Source organism: Helianthus annuus, chromosome 11 (assembly GCF_002127325.2).
Source record: "Helianthus annuus cultivar XRQ/B chromosome 11, HanXRQr2.0-SUNRISE, whole genome shotgun sequence".
NCBI classification, from domain to species: Eukaryota; Viridiplantae; Streptophyta; class Magnoliopsida; order Asterales; family Asteraceae; genus Helianthus; species Helianthus annuus.
The window spans coordinates 1,789,949-1,810,371 of record NC_035443.2 but is presented as its reverse complement, the minus strand read 5'-3'; the positions used below and the strand labels follow the sequence as shown (position 1 = coordinate 1,810,371).

Below are 20,423 nucleotides of genomic sequence, written 5' to 3'. Positions count from 1 at the left end.
GGAAAAACGCCAAAAAATCCCCACTACGGGTGGTCTTAAGGGGATAGCTTGGTGGTAAGGTGATGTGTTCCTCAACCAAGTGGTTGTGGGTTCAAACCAATTTGGTACTGAATTTACCGTAGCAAGTCATTTCTATACCAATTTGGCACCACTTTTTGCCGTTTTCGGGATCGGTACTTTCGGTTCAGTACGGTACCAGTATTTTACCGATTTTTACCTTCAAACGTACACCAAGTCGTATTGTACTGTCCGAGCATTTTCACTACCGGTACCCAATTTTGGCAATTTTCGGAATCGGTACTTTCGGTACCGGTACAGTACCGAGCTCATCCCTGGTGCAGGGTCATGGGTCGGGTCAGAAACAACTGATGACATTAGTAGTAGCACTTGCTGACATCATCAACTGCTTCTGAGCTCAGTAGAGGTGGTTCAAGCCAAAACAATTGTTGGTTCCACTGGTCAGTTGTTTCTTAACAGTTGTTCTAGCCTGTAGTTGTTTGACTTACTAGGGTGGCTGATCAATTGTTTGTGATCACCACTTTGATAAGATGATTAGCACTTTAGCCCATCAATGGTTCTGGCCAATGGCATTTTCTAGTTTTCTCGGTTTGTAAAAGTTGAAGGTTGAAACTAGACCTGGCAAACAGGTCGGGTCGGGTCGGGTCATGGGTCAAAACGGGTTCGGGTCAAACCACAATTGGGTTTGAAATTCAACTTATTAAACTAAATCCCAGAAAAAAGAATCACCCAATCTGGTTAAGAATTGAGTGGTTTATGGTTATTCAAAGTTAGGTCTACTAATAATAGTCCGAAAGTTGATTTTGACCAATCCATTTGTATCGGCGTTTGGAGACCGATCAGGAAAAGGTGAAGACCCCAAGGCTTCCAATGACGGAAAGGAACCCGTAACATGTCCAGTGTCCACTTTGGGTGAAACGGTCATCAGGCCAATGCAAGAGAGGGGGGGGGGGGTTCCACTGTATAAAGGGTCTCGATGGTTCATCGTTCGACACACCAGATCTCCAAAGATCACTTCCGACTTACTTCACTCTTCCCGCCTTTTACTTTACCTACAATATACTTCTTTTATTGAACCCCCCCCCCCCCCACACACACACACACACAAAAAAAAAAAAAAAAAAAAAAAAAAAACGAGCAAGCCAGAAAGCAAACTAAGGGGCTGTTTGACAACTTCTGAATGGTTAAGTGTTGAACCAATAAGATGTCTGAACCATTAAGAGCCAGTATAATGCTTAACCGTTCAGAGGAAAATGTTTAACCAATTCAGATTAGAGGTCTTAACCATTCAGACTCAGTATAATGCTTAACCATTCAGAGGCAAATGTCTGAACCATTCAGACATCTACTCACGAAACAAATAGTCTGAACCATTAAGTGCTCAACCAATAAGAGGTCTGAACCATTAGGAGCCTCGTTAAGAGGTAAACAAACAGCCCCTAACACCAACTTGCACTTGGCTAATTTTACGAGCCAACTTTGAGCTGAGTTGACTCGCTTTTTTTCTAGCTGATACTGAGCGTGTAACGAACCACGAGCTACTTGAATGGTGGTACTAACTTTGATGTATGCATTTGTCGAAAAATCATATATACCGAAATACACCGAACATCCCTTGAAGCAAGGAATGTAAGTTTAAATTTTAAAATCACCCAAAAACATAAATCATTTATCAACTTTTATAAAATATATAAACATTTTTTAGTATTTACTTTTATTCAATCATCAGCCTTCTTCTCCAAACTCTCTTGTAAATCTGTCATGTACTTCAAGGTCTGTTTTGCTTACAGTCGGTTTCTGTCGTGCCAACACTTTATCAAAATCGGTTCTTGATATCGGTGGCGGAATGATCTGAAAAACAATATCCCAAACGCGGTTTTAGTTTCGAGATTCATAACGGTTTCTGGTGCTTGGGTTTAGTTTCGATGTTTCATACCTTTGATGCCTCGCCACGAGTTGCTAGATCCTGCATAGTGATCTCAATAGCGCCCGGATGGCGGGGTCCACATGGCACCCAAGTGTCATCCGGTTTTTTTATGAAGAACATTGCGTCTTGGGTTTTACGTACCGGTTCAAACAGGACCTCGTTTACCTACAAATGGGTCAATTTGGGTTATGCTTTTATCTCGAGCCGATCAAATGGGCCAAACCGGTTAAAACTCATCCCGAATGTATTCAAATGTATAAAAGATAATAAAAAAATAAGAGTAAATTACAAAAATCGTCCTTTATGTATGTTACTTATCAGGGGCGGACCTGTAGGCTTAACGGGCGTAGCCCGGGCTACGGCTCAAGTTTTGACCAGTAGTGTAAAAAAAAAAATTTTTTCCGATTTTTATACACATGACACCCCTTTTTTTCCGATTTTTGTACACAGGACACCCCTGAACAAGTACGAGAACACCCCTAAAAAATTTTGGGATACCCCTGAGTTGAAGGTCTAGTTCCGCCACTGTTACTTATTGCAAAGTGTGTTCTTTATCTTTAATAATTACAGAAAACGTACTCGATGTTTGCAAACCCTTGCAAGTTATGTCCTTTAGCCCTAACTCAGTTAATTTTTTGTGGTTAAATCTGACCAAATGGACCCCACATGAGGGTATTTTTGTCATTTTACTCTCATGTGGAGTCCATTTGGTCAGATTTAACCATAAAAATTAACTGAGTTAGGGCTAAAGGACATAACTTGCAAGGGTTCGCAAACATCGAGTACGTTTTTTGTAATTATTGAAGACAAAGTACACAGTTTGCAATAAGTGACATACATAAAGGACGATTTTTGTAATTTACTCAAAAAATATTTAAGTTTTTTTTTTTAAATTAAGGTTTGATTATTTTTATAATAACATGGTTATTGTGATCATATTTACCGCATTAATTGCTTATAAAAATAAATTTTGGATAAAAACTTACACAAACAGCAATATCCGAACCAGAGAATCCTTCGGTTTTATATGCCAATTGCTCAAAATCACGATCAGTTAGGCTGTGAGGCGTATCTCCAAGGTGTACCTACTCATATAAATTTAATAACAAAAACAATAAGCGAGTTTAAAACATAAAAACTTGTTCCTTTTGCCACCTTTACTTTAAAACGAGTTTATTCTACATATAAGGTGATGTTTGTTTTTGCAGACATAAATTGTCTGCAAGCTGATTTCATTTGTTTTCATGTCTGCAACTGAAGATGTGGTCTGAAGCTCTGCAAGCTGAAAATATAAGATTGTTTTTTTACTGTATGCAAGGAGAAGAGGGAGGTCGGAGGAGAAGAGGGAGGTCGTCAGATGGCGAGGAGAAGAGGGAGGTCGCCGGAAAACTGGTCGGAGGAGGAGGGAGGTCGTCGGACAGCGAGGAGAAGAGGGCAGTTCGTCGGAAAACTGGTCGGAGGAGAGGTACTTGGTCGGAGGAGAAGAGGGAGGTCGTCGGACGGCGAGGAGAAGAGGGAGGTCGCCGGAAAACTGGTCGGAGGAGGAGGAGGAGGAGCGGCGGCGAGGAGAAGGGGGCTGATGTTTTAAGCGTATATGAGGGAGGAGTATATTAGGGTTTTTGTGAAGATGTTTTAAGAAGGGGGTCCATAGCTTATTTTTTAAGATGAAAAAAACTGAGTTCAGATCTGTTTAAAAAAAAAACAAACAGTCTTCAAGGGTAACGTCTGCGCACCTGCAGACATCAGCTCCCTTGAAGATGTTTGAAGAAAAAACAAACACCACCTAAATGTGTTCATTAAAAGTATCTAATTAATGCGGTTGAGAAAATCTAATGTTACCTTAAACATGTGTTGTCTTGCCTTAAGATCTGGTAGAGGAATATAAATCCGCTTGTCAAATCTTCGCCTAATGGCCTGTAATTCACTTCGTTTAATTGTTTTAGCAGTCAACATTTAAAAAAAAAAGAAAAAAATTGATGTCCGAAAACGTAACCTGATCTAACGAGTATGGTGTGTTTGTAGCTGCAAGAACAAGGACTTTCTTATCATCATTCCCAACACCCTGAAACAAATACAAACGATATTAAAGTGTCTAGCGTCGACCCAACCTCACCCGTGACCAGTGGCGAAGCTTGACCCGAATGACCGGGGGGGGGGGGGGGTCGAAAACGTATATACCCAAAAATTTCTATACGAAAACTACATATATAACACTACTGAGCGAAAAGTTCGGGGGGTCGGGCGCCCCTCCCCGCCCCTAATATCCTTCGCCACTGCCCGTGACCCATTTCAACCTCTTAACATTAACTGAACACAAAATTTGGTCGAATAAATTGGAAATTCCCCAAGGTGTATTAAAATGTATAAAATCTTAAAAATCGTTTATTGAAGTAATATAATTGACTGTGATCATATTTGACGCATAAACTAATTATTTATATAAAAAAAAGAACTACTTGGACCAACCAAAGATTATTTAACCGCCCTTTTTGCCACCTCAGCAGTAATTTAAAAAAAAAATACCTGCATTTGGACAAGAAGTTCGGTTTTGATACGACGAGATGCTTCGCTCTCGTTGCCTTCACCACGTTGACCAACCAACGAGTCAATTTCGTCAATGAAAATAATAGAAGGTGCGCTTTCTCGAGCCATTTGGAATAAATTCGAAACTAATTTTTCACTTTCTCCCATCCATTTCGAAACCAAATCTGAAGAAGAAATGCTGCATGAACATAAAAGTTCATGATAGTCAATACATTTTGATAGACACTTGACACAAATATGTTTGATTAAGTATTAGATAATTATTAATTATTAAAAAAGATTAATACCCAAATTAGTCACCGAACCATTAAGTGCAGAACAACGATACCTGAAGAACGTTGAGTCAGCTTCAGTTGCGACAGCTTTAGCCAAGTAGGACTTTCCGGTTCCGGGTGGTCCGTATAATAAAAAGGCTCTCCATGGCCTTCTCTTCCCTTGTTATTATTAAAAAAAGTCAAATGTTGACCTCGCTCGTGCGAAAATGGTATAAGTTTGATTATCAACAAAAAAGGAGAACAAAACCGACATTGATGATGATATCATATATTGATGACATTGACAAATAGATTCTAGCTAAAAGAAAAAAAAATTAAACAAGAAGTACAAAATTTAATGTTTAGTTACTAGTCTAATGTCAAAACTCAAAAGTACCCTTTAATGATGTTGAGATATGGGAACCTAGAGAAACAAAGGCGTAACATGGATATCTTGTAGTGAGAATATATGCTCAAGCTAAATAAAGGTTTTTTTCACACAAATGAAGCATATATGATATAACTATAAACTAAGGCTGGCAAATCGTGTCTTAACAGGTTTAACAGGTTTCTGACGGCGCGCACAACATAAGTTTCAAACATGATTACGACTCGTTTAACTACTTTCTACCTCATGTTTATAAAACAGTTTTATGTTTTATGTAAAAAGATGAATAAATAATAGATCCTAACATTGTAATTTTAATTATTTTAAAATTTATAAAAGTCAAAGGGTGTATTTTTCAGTCAAACAGGTCTACTTCCATCCCATGAAGATTGCAATCTTGATAACACAAAGTTAATAGAAATGTCTAATAATTAGCCTATCGTCTAATACGCCATTAAAAAATCTATTTTCTAAAGCACAACAAGGTGATCACCAAAGACACCAAAAAATTAATATTTAATGCCCCCCCCCCCCTCCTGTTTTTTCGCTTAGAAGTGTAAATTTTACAGAAAAAATGTCTATTACGCCATTTAAAAGCCTATTTTCTAAAGCACAACAAGGTGATCACCAAACACAAAAAATTAATGTGTCCCCCCCCCCCTGTTTTTTCGCTTAGAAGTGTAAATTTTACAGAAAAATGTCTAATACGCCATTTAAAAATCTATTTTCTAAAGCACAACAAGGCCAGGTGATCACCAAACACAAATAAAATTCATACGTATAGACCTCCCCCCCCCCCCCATTTGTGTTCTTTAAAACTTTCGACCCCCCCCGTATTTAAAAGTTCAAGATCCGCAAGTGTATCTAACATATTTGCATCTAAGGTACTCTAAATTTAGCGATCACCGAACATTATAAGCTTCAAACATCAAAAATCATTGAAACCATACAAACATAAATCAAACTAAGTAACTAACCAACGAAAAACTGCGGGAACTTCACGGGTAAAATAACCGCTTCCTGCAACGCCTGCTTAGCACCTTGAAGCCCCGCCACATCATTCCACTTAACATTCGGTTTCTCCCGAATAATCGCCGAATCAAGCCCCGATCTAAGCTTACTCACCTCAGCATCTTCCCCACCATCCCCATCACCCTTCTTACCCGATTTCGGTTTCGTTGCAACCCCTGTTTCTCCACCATTAGATCCAGGTTTCCCCCCTCCCCCACCTTCCAACACATCCCTAATCTCCTCAGCCCTCCTCAAATAATCAGTAAACTTTTGTGTAATTGCCTCTTTTAGCTTCGGATTCTTCTCGTATTTCAAATGGGTCTTGAAATATTCTAAAGCGTTCATGTAAAGAGTTAAAGCTTTTGCGTAATTCCCAGCTGTGTCTTCTTCTACCGCTTGCTTTACGTAGATAATGGCTTGTTCTTTGAAATTGCTATACATGGTGTCTGTGCAAAATTACAAATTGATTCGATTCGATTGATCAAACAGAGGATTGTAAAGATCGTGAAAAGTGGATTATTGGAGTAGATTGAATAGGATACTTACTTGAATTGTGTGGATTGATCGGGAAATTAAGAGGGGTTGTGTTGGATTGAAAGATTTATAGGTCAACGGATTGGTGGGATCGTGTGTAAGTTTTGTTCGCGGGTTTTGATTTTGGGGATTTTGATAATTGTGTGATATGGGTGTTTCCATGTGTGTTGTTTGACAAGATTTGAAGGAAAAGAATGTTCTTAGTTATTATTTTTTTAAACGGCAAATTTGGATCATTGAAGTATAATCGTGACACCAGCTAATCTTTCGTTTATAATAAATCTTGGAAAAAATTGAGTCTATAATTTCTAGTAAGGTTGCGGTTATACAGCCCGACATATTATCTGAATTCTAACTGGGATGTTATATGTGTCGTATGATAAGATGTATGGTCGTCCCCAAGACTTCGAGACCCTTGGAAGTCATGTGCGAATAAAAAAAAAGTTCGTGTATTTTTTGAGTAACTAGTGGGAAACCCGCGCGTTGCTGCGGAGTCGATAATACGGGACGAGAATATAATTGAAACCTTAAAACAATAAAAAATTATAATATATTCGGTGTGATTCTCATTATCCGCCTATGCAAACAATCAAAACAACCCTTTTAAAGAAAGCAATTTTTAACCAACCTGATATGACCCGACCCGACCCAAAACCCATTTCGACCCGGACCCGTTTCAACCCGAATCCGTTTCGGCCCGAGCCAAAACAACCCTTATTTGTAATCGACTCGTTTTTACCCGAACCCGTTTTGACCCATGACCCGACCCAAACCGACCCGTGTGCCAGGTCTCGATTGCATGGTACACCATAAGCATTTAGGTATGCTCCTAAAATGCGCGTTATAACATAAAACTTGTTAAAAATGGAGCTAAAGATTTTAATGTTTTAACAAAAGAAATGCCAATAATAAAGTTTTAAATCATCAAGAACCCAATGTCTCCACATCTTAAGATCCTGGGAAACTCTTTCCTCCTTGATCCGCCTTCGTATGCGGGTCACTGCTGTTATGTGACGGATGCTCGAACTTCATTCGGGAAGTAACCCGTCTCTGATGTTCTTAGAGAATAAAAGTACTTGTTGTTGGCGAATTACTGTTTTACCCCTGATTCACAAGTCGGTGATCAGGGGAGGTTTCCTACACGAGTTAGGTGTCTGGAAAACTAAATTAATTAATCAATTAAGTGTTTGAATTAGTTTGGAATTGTTTAGTGTGTAGATTAGATGATTTATGATAGCTAATTCTAGTAGGATTAGGATGCTTGAGAGAGAAGTAATTAAGTCCTATAAATACTTGATTGTAATCAGTTTTTATGTACAATGATTTTCTGATTAATACAACTTGGGAGTTAAGCCAAAGCTGTTTATCATCTACTCTGTTTACCAATTAAACTTTGAATTGGTATCAGAGCAAGACGAGGGACCTGCAAGAGTTTTGAATCTGCTCACCATCGAATCTTTGAAGATCCGCGAACCAGAGACCGAATTGCCGATCAAGGTGGGTTGAGGTTTCAGGTCTGAAACCGTTACCTGCAGATTGAAGAACAGACCTGCAGCAAGAAGAAAGCGGTTGACTTGTGTCTAAAGGAGTCTGCCGATCTAGGGTTTTGAAGAATTTTCTTCGAACCTGTGCTGTGGCGTTGCTGATCAGAACCTGCGAATTAGAAGCGCTGTCGTATTTTCTTTTCTCTTGATTGTTCGAGACAGGAACAAAAGGGCTGGAACCACAAACAACTATACCCAAATCTCCTATTACTCAGACGTATAATAGGAAAAAATCGAAGTCAAGCATGGTTGATACGACAGAACCTCCGGTAACACCGAAGGAGACGAACCCGTCGTCCTTTCAGTGTCCGATGCTTTCGTCCATTAATTACTCTGTTTGGGCTCTTCGTATGCGAGTCATCTTTAACGTTCATGGAGTTTGGGACGTTATCGAACCGGGTAACGAAGATGCCAAGAAAAACAACATTGCAACCGCGTTGTTATTTCAATCGATTCCTGAAGATCAGATTTTGCAAATTGGTAATCTGAAAACAGCTAAAGAGATGTGGGAAGCGTTGAAAACCCGACACCTGGGAGCCGAACGGGTAAGGGAAGCAAGACTTCAAACACTGATGAACGAGTTTGAAGGATTAAAGATGAAGGACACGGGAACTATTGATGATTTTGCCTTCAAGTTATCAGGGATTGCATCAAAGTCAAGAACATTGGGGCAAGCAATTGAGGAAACGAAGTTGGTCAAGAAATTCTTGACAAGTTTGCCACGAAAATTCATTCAAATCGTTGCTTCGATTGAACAAATGCTGGATTTGAAGACTCTCGGTTTTGAAGATGTAGTTGGACGTCTGAAAGCTTACGAAGAACGAATAAAGGAAGAAGAAACTGCTGAAAATTCAGGTAATTTGATGTTTGCTAAATCTGAATCATCTTCTAACTATCAAAAACGGGAGTCGTCGGGTGCGCGTGGAAAAGGATCTAACTCAAACCGGGGTCGTGGTCGTGGTCGTGGCCGTAATAACAACCAAGATCGTGGTAACCGGGAATCTGCGAGTAAGACTGATGATCAAAAGCAGAAGGGAAAAGGTCGAGATTATTCCAAAATACGGTGCTACAGATGTGACAAGTTCGGTCACTTTGTATCGCACTGCCCTGAACGTCACAAGAAAATTCAAGAACTAAACCAAGCTGAAGCTGAGGGAAATCAGGCGAACGGTGTTGGTGCGTCATTCTTTATGATGCAACAAGAATCAGTTTATTTAAACGAAGAACGAGTGATCCCGGCAAAGTATGAAGCTGATTCGAAAGACAAGGATGTATGGTATTTGGATAATGGCGCGAGCAACCACATGACAGGTAACCGTTCTTATTTTGCTGAATTAAATGAGCGAATATCTGGACGGGTAAAATTTGGGGATGGGTCATGTGTCGAAATCAAAGGAAAGGGATCGATTATCTTTGAAGGGAAATCCGGAGAACAAAAAGTGATGACTGAAATTTATTACATTCCGGATCTCCGAAGTAATGTGATTAGTCTAGGACAAGCAACTGAATCTGGTTGTGATGTCCGGATGAAAGAAAATTACTTAACTATGCATGATAGTGGTGGAAAATTACTAATGAAAGTCACAAGAAATTCAAATCGGCTCTATAAAATCCAACTTAAAGTTGGAAACCCCATATGTTTGCAAGCAAAAATTGATGAAGAACCGTGGTTGTGGCATGCGAGACTTGGCCACATCAATTTCGCTTCCTTGAACGGTATGTACAAGATGGCCGAGGGAGTACCGGTGATTCGTGAAAAAAACCAACTATGCGAGTCATGTATGGTTGGAAAGCAAACAAGACACTCGTTTCCAAAGAAGGCAAAGTTTAGAGCGTCGAAAGTGTTAGAGCTCGTACATGGTGATCTTTGTGGACCGATATCCCCACCAACCTTGACAGGTAACAAATATATCCTTGTTCTTATTGATGATTTCTCACGGTATATGTGGTCTTATCTCTTGAAGCAGAAAAGCGATGCGTTTGTTACAATCAAAAAGTTCAAAGTTATGATTGAAAAACAAACTAGGAAGCCGCTTAAAACATTACGTACCGATAGAGGCGGAGAATTCACCTCACGTGAGTTCAATGAATATTGTGAACAAGAAGGGGTGATGAGACATTTGACGGCTCCATATACACCTCAACAAAACGGTGTTGTGGAACGTCGAAACCGTACGCTAATGGAGATGACGCGATGCATAATGAAGGCAAGGGGTGTTCCTAATTATTTATGGGGAGAAGCCGTCCGTCATGCAAGTTATTTGATAAACCGAACTCCTACACGAGCTTTGGTGGGAGAAACGCCATACGAAAAGTTTAAACGGAAAAAGCCAAATCTCGAACACCTTAAAATATTTGGTTGTTTGGCGTATGAACGGGTTGTGTCAAAACAGTTACAAAAACTTGATGATAGGTCAAACCCGCTAGTACACCTAGGTTCCGAACCGGGTTCTGGAGCGTATCGCCTGTATGATCCAAAAACCCAAAGAATTATTGTGAGTGTGCATGTTGATTTTGATGAAAAAAGGGGCTGGAATTGGAAGGAAGATAATACTGTTGAATGTAAAAATCAAAGAAAACCCGGATTATTTACTGTAATGTGGGGAGATTATGAGGACAATGGACCTGGACCGCATCTGGTCAGCCTAGAATCATCAGACCAGTCTGTGACAAGTAGCAGTTCAGGAGAACCCAGGGGCTCGTCGCTTGAAAATGATGCGACAACTCTTACTTATGGGTCAAGTGACACCGAGACCAGCTCTAGTGTTCAAACCAGCTCAGCTACACCCATCGACCAGTCAACTTCCGAGGCCCAATCCAGTTTTGAATGTCGAACCAGATCTGACCCAGAAAATCAATTGTTCACAGCAGGTTCAGCACAAGCAAGCCAAGAAAATGCTGAAAGTATTGTGCGAAAATCGACTCGAATTTCTGTATTGCCAACAAAGCTAAAGGATTACGAGTTGAATATGGCGTATGAAGAACTATTGCTTTCAATAAACGAAGAACCAAAGAGTTTTGTTGAAGCAAAAGTCTCACCAGACTGGATGAAGGCAATGAAGGCAGAAATTGATTCAATTGAGAAAAATAAAACGTGGGTTTTAACCGATTTACCGAAAGGGGCGAAACCTATTGGTTTAAAATGGGTTTTTAAAGTCAAAAGAAATGCGGACGGTTCAGTAAATAAATACAAAGCAAGGTTAGTTGCAAAGGGTTACGTACAACAACCCGGAATTGATTACGATGAAGTTTTCGCACCGGTGACTCGCCTCGAGACGATTCGGCTACTGATTGCACTTGCAGCTGCGAATGGGTGGAAAATTCATCATCTCGATGTGAAAACGGCTTTTCTACACGGTGATTTGAAAGAAGATGTTTACGTGTGTCAGCCTGAAGGATTCGAGAAATCAAAACAAAAGAATAAAGTCTATAAATTATCGAAAGCTTTGTACGGGTTAAAACAAGCACCACGAGCGTGGAATACGAAGCTCGATGGTGTTCTGAAGAAGATGGGGTTTCATCGTTGCTTACAAGAAAAGGCGGTGTATCGAAAGGCGGTTGGGAATCAATTTCTAATTGTTGCTGTTTATGTTGATGATCTTTTTGTGACAGGAACTAACACGACGTTTATCACCGAGTTCAAAAATATGATGGCACAACAATTTGAGATGACGGACCTTGGAAAGTTAACGTATTATCTAGGGATCGAAGTTTCTCAAACCGAAGATGGCATAAAAATTAAACAAGAAAGCTATGCCTTGAAGATTCTGAAGGAAGCCGGTATGCAGTCATGTAACCCGACTTTATGTCCAATAGAACCTGGGCTGAAGTTGTCAAAGAATGATGATGAACCGGAAGTAAATGCTACAGAATTTCGGAAGATAGTCGGATGCCTTCGATACCTCTTACACACCCGACCCGATTTGGCGTATTCAGTTGGGGTGGTAAGCCGTTATATGCAGAACCCGAAAGAAACTCATGCGCATGCAATCAAACACATATTACGGTACTTACGTGGCACTATTTCTCTTGGGATAAAGTACAAGAGAGGTGAAAACTTGAAGTTGGTGGGTTATAGTGACAGCAGTCATAACGTTGATAAAGATGATGGCAAAAGCACTACTGGTCACATATTTTATCTTGGTACTTCACCTATAACATGGTGTTCTCAAAAGCAAGTTACCGTGGCACTTTCTTCATGCGAAGCAGAATTTATGGCGGCTACTGCAGCTGCGTGTCAAGCAATCTGGCTTCGAGAGTTACTTGCAGAACTGACGGGGTGGGAGAAACAGAAAGTTGTAATTCGTGTAGACAACAAATCAGCAATTGCATTGTCTAAAAATCCCGTGTTCCATGGTAGAAGCAAGCATATACATACAAGGTATCACTTTATTCGTGAATGTGTTGAAAACGAACAAGTGATTGTCGAGTATGTACCTGGTGAAGAACAAAGAGCAGACCCGTTGACTAAAGCGCTAGCGAGGATCAGGTTTCGTGAGATGAGGACGTTACTTGGTATGGAAGACCTACCGTATGCGAAACAGAAATTCGGGGGGTGATTGTTGGCGAATTACTGTTTTACCCCTGATTCACAAGTCGGTGATCAGGGGAGGTTTCCTACACGAGTTAGGTGTCTGGAAAACTAAATTAATTAATCAATTAAGTGTTTGAATTAGTTTGGAATTGTTTAGTGTGTAGTTAGATGATTTATGATAGCTAATTCTAGTAGGATTAGGATGCTTGAGAGAGAAGTAATTAAGTCCTATAAATACTTGATTGTAATCAGTTTTTATGTACAATGATTTTCTGATTAATACAACTTGGGAGTTAAGCCAAAGCTGTTTATCATCTACTCTGTTTACCAATTAAACTTTGACTTGTTAGATAAACAAAACATGGTTGACATATTGAGTCAGCATATTTGACTTTCAAAATTTTAACTTTTGTAATCTTTTTCCATTAATTTCCAAAACTTGGAAAAATCATGGTTTCTTGAGGTGAAATGTCAATGTAAAAAAATTCAAATAGTCAACTACTGGAAAATATACAAAGTTAAAAGACAAGTCAAATTACTTTTGCTGTTGATTGCTGACCGAGTCATGGTCAAGAAAATCTTCCCAAATCAGTTGCTTGCCTGTTAAACCATCTCCATATTGCAATGCAAAGACTTGCATAATGTGTTGGCACTTTTCATGGAAATGATTATTGTTATAAAAGGAAACTTTCGTGCAGTTTCAATGTAAAGTGTAGAAAGGATTGTTTTTCTATGTTAACCACAAGTTGGTAATGTGAGTGTGATTATTATGTTGGTATAGATTTAGAAATGGGGTGATAGAAAGCAGGGATGTTTACTGCCTGGTTTTGACAACAATTTAGGTTCGAGTTACTAACGACAATTTTGAAAATAAAACAATCAGAACCAGTTTTCACAGTAAGGCGGTTCAGTTTTAGCAGTTTCGCGGATTAAAAGGAAAAGATAAAAAAACATAATTTTATATTAAAGTTTTAAAAATAATATGTAATGTTGATATAATAGATATATGATATAATCTATAATATATTATTACGGAAACTGGAAGTCTAATATTGTAATCTTACATCCAAAGTGACCCAATTACGAAGAATACATTTCACACATATGCAGCCTTAAAATAAAAGATGTGGTTTCCAATCCAATTAACATTCTCTTAGTTTTAAATCTTAAAATTGTTCTTTTTACCTTTTTGTATACCAATTATAAAAATAAGTAAAATTTTAGAATAATGTGAAAATAAAATCAGATAAACTGAAAGAAAAACACAAAATGAGAAAGGAAACATAACTTTCTGATTCTCTTAGCAAATAACACAACATCATGAAAATGAAATGAAATTATTAATCACCTCCCACAGATATATATCACCAGAACCTCCACCCCCAACTATGTAAGTGCCCTCACTATTACAAGCAAGAGGATTGATTGCTTCAGCTGGAAAACTCTTCACTTCTACCTGAGGCTGCAATGACAATTGATAATATAAGTGGTTATCCTACTTTTCAGGTATGAGCATCATGATGGTTATGTGCTCACTTTTGTGTTTTCACTCACATTTTGCTGCAAGTTGCTGCACATTAGGATAGAAAGGAAACTTAACGTGTGGCTTTTTTTTCAGATTAAGGGGTTTCTTTTTTGGGAAAACTGAACTCATACACAACGCTTGCAAGCATCAATTTGTAAAAACAATTCAATAGGGATTTTTATTACCTAAGTATTCATCCACTGGTCAAGCACCGGAGCCGTCGTCTAATCTTGAATCGTGGCATCGATGATGATTGATGACGAAATGCAGAAACCTCATTTTTTAAGTGGGTTTGTGATAAAAATTATACATGTTAAATGAAGAGGTTAGTTCAAAAAAAAAATACTTTTGTTTACATTAATGTTCTTAATGTGAGTGGGTTCAGGTCCACCGCAGACCAAGTTCTGATCTAGGACTATATCAGTCACGAATCATCATGTTCCGATGTGGTCTATATGCTGTTGTTGTGTATCTTCAGGTTCAGTCTACTCCGCGTTTGGCTTGTTGCTCAGCCCTAGCTTCAACTCTAAAAAAAAAAACGTAATAAAGATTTGGATAAAGAAATTTCACCTGAAAGAAATCTCTGCTAGCGAGTTCACATATCATGAATCACAGATACTTGTTCCAACTGCAATTCGTAAAAAAGACGGAAATTAGTGACAAAATACACAATTAATGGAAAATTGCTTTTTAGAGTAAAAGAGAGCCAATCAAGAAGCAAGATTTGTTGTACAGGATGAAAATCCATGGTCTTGACCGTTGAACCTTGATTAAGCGTCATCACCACGGTTTTTGGGAAGTCATCAGATGAGTATGAACTCTGACCATGGTGACTTTAACTTTGACTTTGACCAGTGTTAGCAACAGGTAAGACATGTACAGGCAAATGATTGACCTGCTAACAACACAAAACGTCATCAGACCAAAATTAGATTAAATATTAAAAAGTCAAATTACTTGACTATTTACACTCGTAAAGAAAGTGAACATATGTGAAAGTTTAATATAAAAAAGATTGAACATACTGAACATATGCACTTCAACATACCTTTCAAACAATCCCCTCCTCTTTAAGTGCAGCCAAAGTCTAGAAACAATTAAGAACAACCAGATATTAAGATCTCTTAACAATTTTAGTTTGTAATAAAGTTTTTCTAAAACTTGATTAAGAAATTCTTCTAATAATACCTAAATTTATAAAGATGCGATTAATTGAACGCATATGGATCGAACGATGACATCGAACGCCATCGGACGGTAGATTTAGGGTTTGTACAGAAATACCTGGAGTTATGGTGTGCAGGCGAAACATATGAACAAAACGACGGCGTTCGGGGATAGGAAACATCGAGTAATCGAGCAGAACATACCATCTCCACCGATCAGTTGTAAAAATTTTGTGTTTCTGTTATTAATTAACTTATTATATTATCATTGTCTATGTTACAGACAGTAAAGAGAACATGGAATCGTGAGGGTGGAGCAATTTATGCAACATACCGGATCTCTATTGGAAAGAAGGTTGGTTGATGCCACCTGGAAGCCAAACCATTTTCACCCTTGATTTTCTTCTTCGCTTGCTTCCTTGATTTAAGAAATTTGAGAAGAATGCTCTGATAAATGTTGTGCCAAAGAGACAGGAGAGGAAAATAAATAGTGTGCGTCAAAGGAGACAATAATCAATTGAAATAATCAATTGTATTAATGTTCGTCCGACCTTTGGCTTCCTCCGACTTCAATTGCATTTAGTTGCTGTGGTGTGAATGACGATCAGTTGAGGGAGAGAGGGGCAGGATGGGAAGAAAAAGTGTTAAAGTTGGGGATTTATTCTTGCCTTTTGGGATGCCATCTTAAAATTTTGTTGGAAATTACATTTATGGACATGGGAAATGCTTATATATAGTATATATAGATTATGTGTTAACCTTAATAATGAATAATAAGAGTTAGCATAGACAAACAATTAAACAATTTGTTATAAACAGAAAATTAACTTAAATAACTATTCTAATATTATAAGAACTATATATGTTTAACTCGTAGGAGTTCTCGTGGTTCTCATAACTCGTAGGAGTTTCAATTCGCGTGGGAAGTAGGAGTTCTCATGGTTCTCGTAACTCGTAGGAGTTCTCTTGATTTTCATAACTCGTGGTAGTTCTTATATATATAGTCATTCCGTACCCGAGTTAGGTGGCTTCAACAAGCCCCACTTGCATTGGTGCGTGCTTCCGATTACCTCAAGACAATCACAAACCCGCCCCCTTTATCTGTCGCAAGGCTGTAAATATTTGGAAAAGTTTGTTTTAGCGTGCCACTCCCTACCCAATCGTCTAACCATAAACATGTTGTTTTGTTATCCCCCACTTCAACCGTAAGCCGATCTTTAACGTGAATACCCACTTTACCAAGCCTTCCATCCATATTATCGATATCTTTCTACCATCCTGTAATAGTTTTCTTGACCGGGATTAATTTTGCATCATTATTTGGACCGTGGATTGCCATCATAGCTTTAGCCCACAATTGGTTCGGATCATCCCGAAACCGCCACCACCATCTGGCCGTCATTGCCAAATTAAATTCTTCTAACCCCCAATCTCGAGCCCACGTTGATTCTTACGTTTTATTAATTTTCCCCACCGGATCCAACAAATTTTGTTTCTATTTCCCACCCGACCTCCCCCCCCCCCAATAGTACGACGGGGGGGGGGGGTGCCCAAAACAACCTTGGCTAAGGTAACGTGACCCGCGAGCGAAAGAATTTTCGCCTTCCGAGAATCAAACTTGTTTTGAAACCTTTTGATCATCGATTACGAAAATTCCATCCACTTCATATTCGCTCCAATTGGAAGACTGATGAACGTAAACGGAAACGACCCTACGCCACACTTCAAAACCCGAGCCATTTCTTCTGGTTCTACCTCGTCCACACCGATCACAAAAACGTTGCTCTTCTACAGGTTTACCCCCCAACCCTATAAGGATGCTGAAAACTCTAAGGAACCTGTTTAAATTTTCAATATTTTTAGTTGACCACTCAGATAAGAAAATTACATCATCCGTGTAGCTTAGGTGTGTTAAATGCGGTACAATATTTGGCATCGTTACCGCGGTTTATTTAATCCTTCTTATCGGCTCTTTTCATCAGCAAGTCTAGGATCTCAAGGGCGATAATAAACAAAGAAGACGATGAGAGGTCTCTCTTAGCAACTAGTAAATTACAAACTAGACCATAAAATTAGTTTCCTTGGCAACAAAAACTAGTAAATTACAAACTAGACCATAAAATTAGTTATTTGATTTTTAAATTCTATATAATACCAATTTCAAATGTGAACATTATTAATTCCTAATTGGTTTATTTGACTCTAAGTTATAGGGTTACAAAATATTTTCTTTTTAGTTATTTTGTGTTTCTAACCCTAAACTTTAATATAGTTATTTTACGACCTTTAAACACTAATAATTCTTATTTTATAAACGATTTACACGTTTAACCTTTGAACTTTAATAAGTTTCTATATGGAAGTTTAATAATAATTCTTTTCATATAAGTGATTTATGTTTCGACCCCAAACTTTAATAGAGTTATCATACAACCTTTGAAGTTTAATAAAGTTATTTTTTCTCCTTTTATACAAATATTTTTTTCTTTTATCTTTTTCGTAAGTTTAATGCTTTTTCATTTTAATTGTTATTTATTTAATTTATTATAGTTAAAGTTAACTTGTAACTCTATATATGTTTACTTAGAGGGTGTTTGGGGTTGAGTTTTGTAGGAGATTTTTAGATTATTGAGTTTGAAACCGTAAATAATCAGTTTTGAGTGTTTGGGTAATTAAAAAACTGATTATTTGCGTTTAGAAAGTTACAAAACACAGTTTTCCAAAAGCAGCCCCCCCTACTGCAACAAAACGCAGTTTTCCAAAAGTTGATTATTTGCGTTTAGAAAAGGATTTTCACTTGTTTATTTTTTTAAATATATATTTGCCAAACACTCAAATAGTTGATTATCTGATCATTGTGATATCAAGCAACATAATCAAATTCAAACATTATCTTTCAACATCACGTTTGTTACAGTTAATTATCTGATTCTGAAGGTTACGATATAATAGGAAGTTTATTTGGGTAGTAAGCCTAGGAAGTAATCTTGACCTCCAATTCCCCCTCATTTTTTAAACGTTAATAACTCTTTCATACGACATTATTTTTTTATAAAATTGCACAAAAAAACGAGCGTTTTTTATCTTTAAAACGAGTATACTATTGCTATATTTTTTATTTTTTTTGAAAACCCAGTTGCGTAAAACGCAATGGAAAAAACCCTGTTGCGTAAAACGCAATGGAAAAAAAACATAAAAAATGACATTTTTCTAAAACTCAATGTACAAAAAACACAAAAAAATGTCTTTTTTTGTAAAACGCAATGGCAGAAAACACAAAAAAAAACTTTTATTTCTAAAACGCAATTGCCTAAAAACACAAAAGAAAGTGTACTTTCTAAAACGCAATGGACTGAAAACACCTAAAAATGTGTTTTACCTAAAACGCAATGCATCAAAAACACAAATAAATGTCTTATTTATAAAACGCAATGGCCAGAAAACACTTAAAAATGTCTTTTTTCTAAGACTGAAAACACCTAAAATGTGTTTTATCTAAAACGCAATGGCTAGAAAACACTTCAAAAATGTGTTTTTCTAAAACGCAATAGCTAAAAAACATAAAAATGTTTTATTTATAAAACACAATGGCCTAAAAACACAAAATAAAGTGTTCTCTCTAAAACGCAATGGACTGAAAACACCTAAAAATGTGTTTTACCTAAAACGCAATGGACTGAAAACACCTAAAAATGTGTTTTACCTAAAACGCAATGACTAAAAACACTTCAAAAAATGTGTTTTTCTAAAACGCAATGGGCAGAAAACATATAAAAATGTCTTAGTTCTAAAACGCAATGGCCAGCTCGACCCCAGCCAGGGGCTCTGCCCCTTGGACCCGTCAGGGGCTGCCGCCCTTGGACCCTGCTACCAGGGCCGTTGCCCTCGGACCCCCTCCAAGATCGTAAAACGCAATGACTAAATCAAAAACCCAGATCGTAAAAATGAAATTAAAGAATTTCTTACATGGATCGAAACCGATTTCTTCAACGATTGACGAAATTTGAATGATAGAAACACTTATCAGCGATCGAATTGAACGGATCGAGTGATTATCTTCAAAATCACGGGAAAAAAACGAGATTTTGAATGAAATTAAACTAGGTTTTTTTTCAAAAAAAAACTGAAGAACATGTTGATCGGGTGTTTGAATCATTAATTGATGACGAAAATCGCACTATAATGTAGTGACTATTGAGATATAAAGTGAAGAAATGGTTGAAGATGGTGGGTTTTGAAGTTAATAGGGATAAGAAGGAAAAAGAAATGATACGATTTACTAAAATACCCTTCCTCTTTATTTTAAATTTTGGCACATGTCATAATCATATTGCTTCATATCCTTCTAGCCAAAATAAACTTCCTATTTGATCCTTACCCCTGATTCTGATTATTCAAAACGCATAATCTATTTTCAAAACTCAACCCCAAACACCCTCTTAATTGTGTTGTTTTATTATTTTTATCATCGTTTAGATTAAAGACTACATAGTCTATACTAACTATTCAATATACCCGGTAACAATTTTAATTATTTTATATCTATACTATATAATAAAAGAAACCAATTTAGGGACACATGTCATTCATTGGAGCCATCTAATTTTTCTCTCCTACTTAATTATAGATAATTAATATTAATTAAAAAATAATTATAAAATTAAATTTAGTATAAATTTAACAATTCGTATAGGAGATAATATAATATTTTAAAATATTTATTAGATTTCAAAATTATTTATCATGAAATTAAAAAAAGAGGTACACTAATTATAAATTAATATAATGTAAATGATTGATTTATTTTATTAAACTAAAGTAGTTAAGGGTAGAACTTATATCAAAAAATGTTTATAAAGGGTAAACAAAAACATTAATCAATGTTTATTGGTTTTATACTTTTATTTTTGTGTTCAACTCTCAACTCAAATACGATATTCACTATGTTTATGTGGCATTTATAAGAACAATCACCGCA

General features: G+C 37.4%; 1 protein-coding gene across 2 annotated transcripts; it reads right to left on the bottom strand.

Moving 5' to 3' along the window:
* Nucleotides 1-1,565: 1,565 nt before the first annotated feature.
* On the bottom strand, nucleotides 1,566-6,844 carry LOC110889132 (protein SUPPRESSOR OF K(+) TRANSPORT GROWTH DEFECT 1). 2 transcript variants are annotated; one of them, XM_022136641.2, is made up of 9 exons: nucleotides 6,689-6,844; nucleotides 6,109-6,588; nucleotides 4,818-4,923; nucleotides 4,469-4,667; nucleotides 3,939-4,007; nucleotides 3,785-3,859; nucleotides 2,932-3,030; nucleotides 1,955-2,110; nucleotides 1,566-1,869 (listed from the first exon to the last, which is right to left on the bottom strand). In XM_022136641.2, the coding sequence occupies exons 2-9, from the start codon at nucleotides 6,581-6,583 to the stop codon at nucleotides 1,744-1,746; spliced, it is 1,305 nt and encodes a 434-aa protein (XP_021992333.1). In that variant the 5' UTR covers nucleotides 6,584-6,588; nucleotides 6,689-6,844; the 3' UTR covers nucleotides 1,566-1,743. The 2 variants fall into 2 exon arrangements, with proteins under 2 accessions (XP_021992333.1, XP_021992332.1); XM_022136640.2 differs by having other exon boundaries at nucleotides 6,109-6,844.
* Between the last annotated feature and the right edge of the window lie 13,579 nt (nucleotides 6,845-20,423).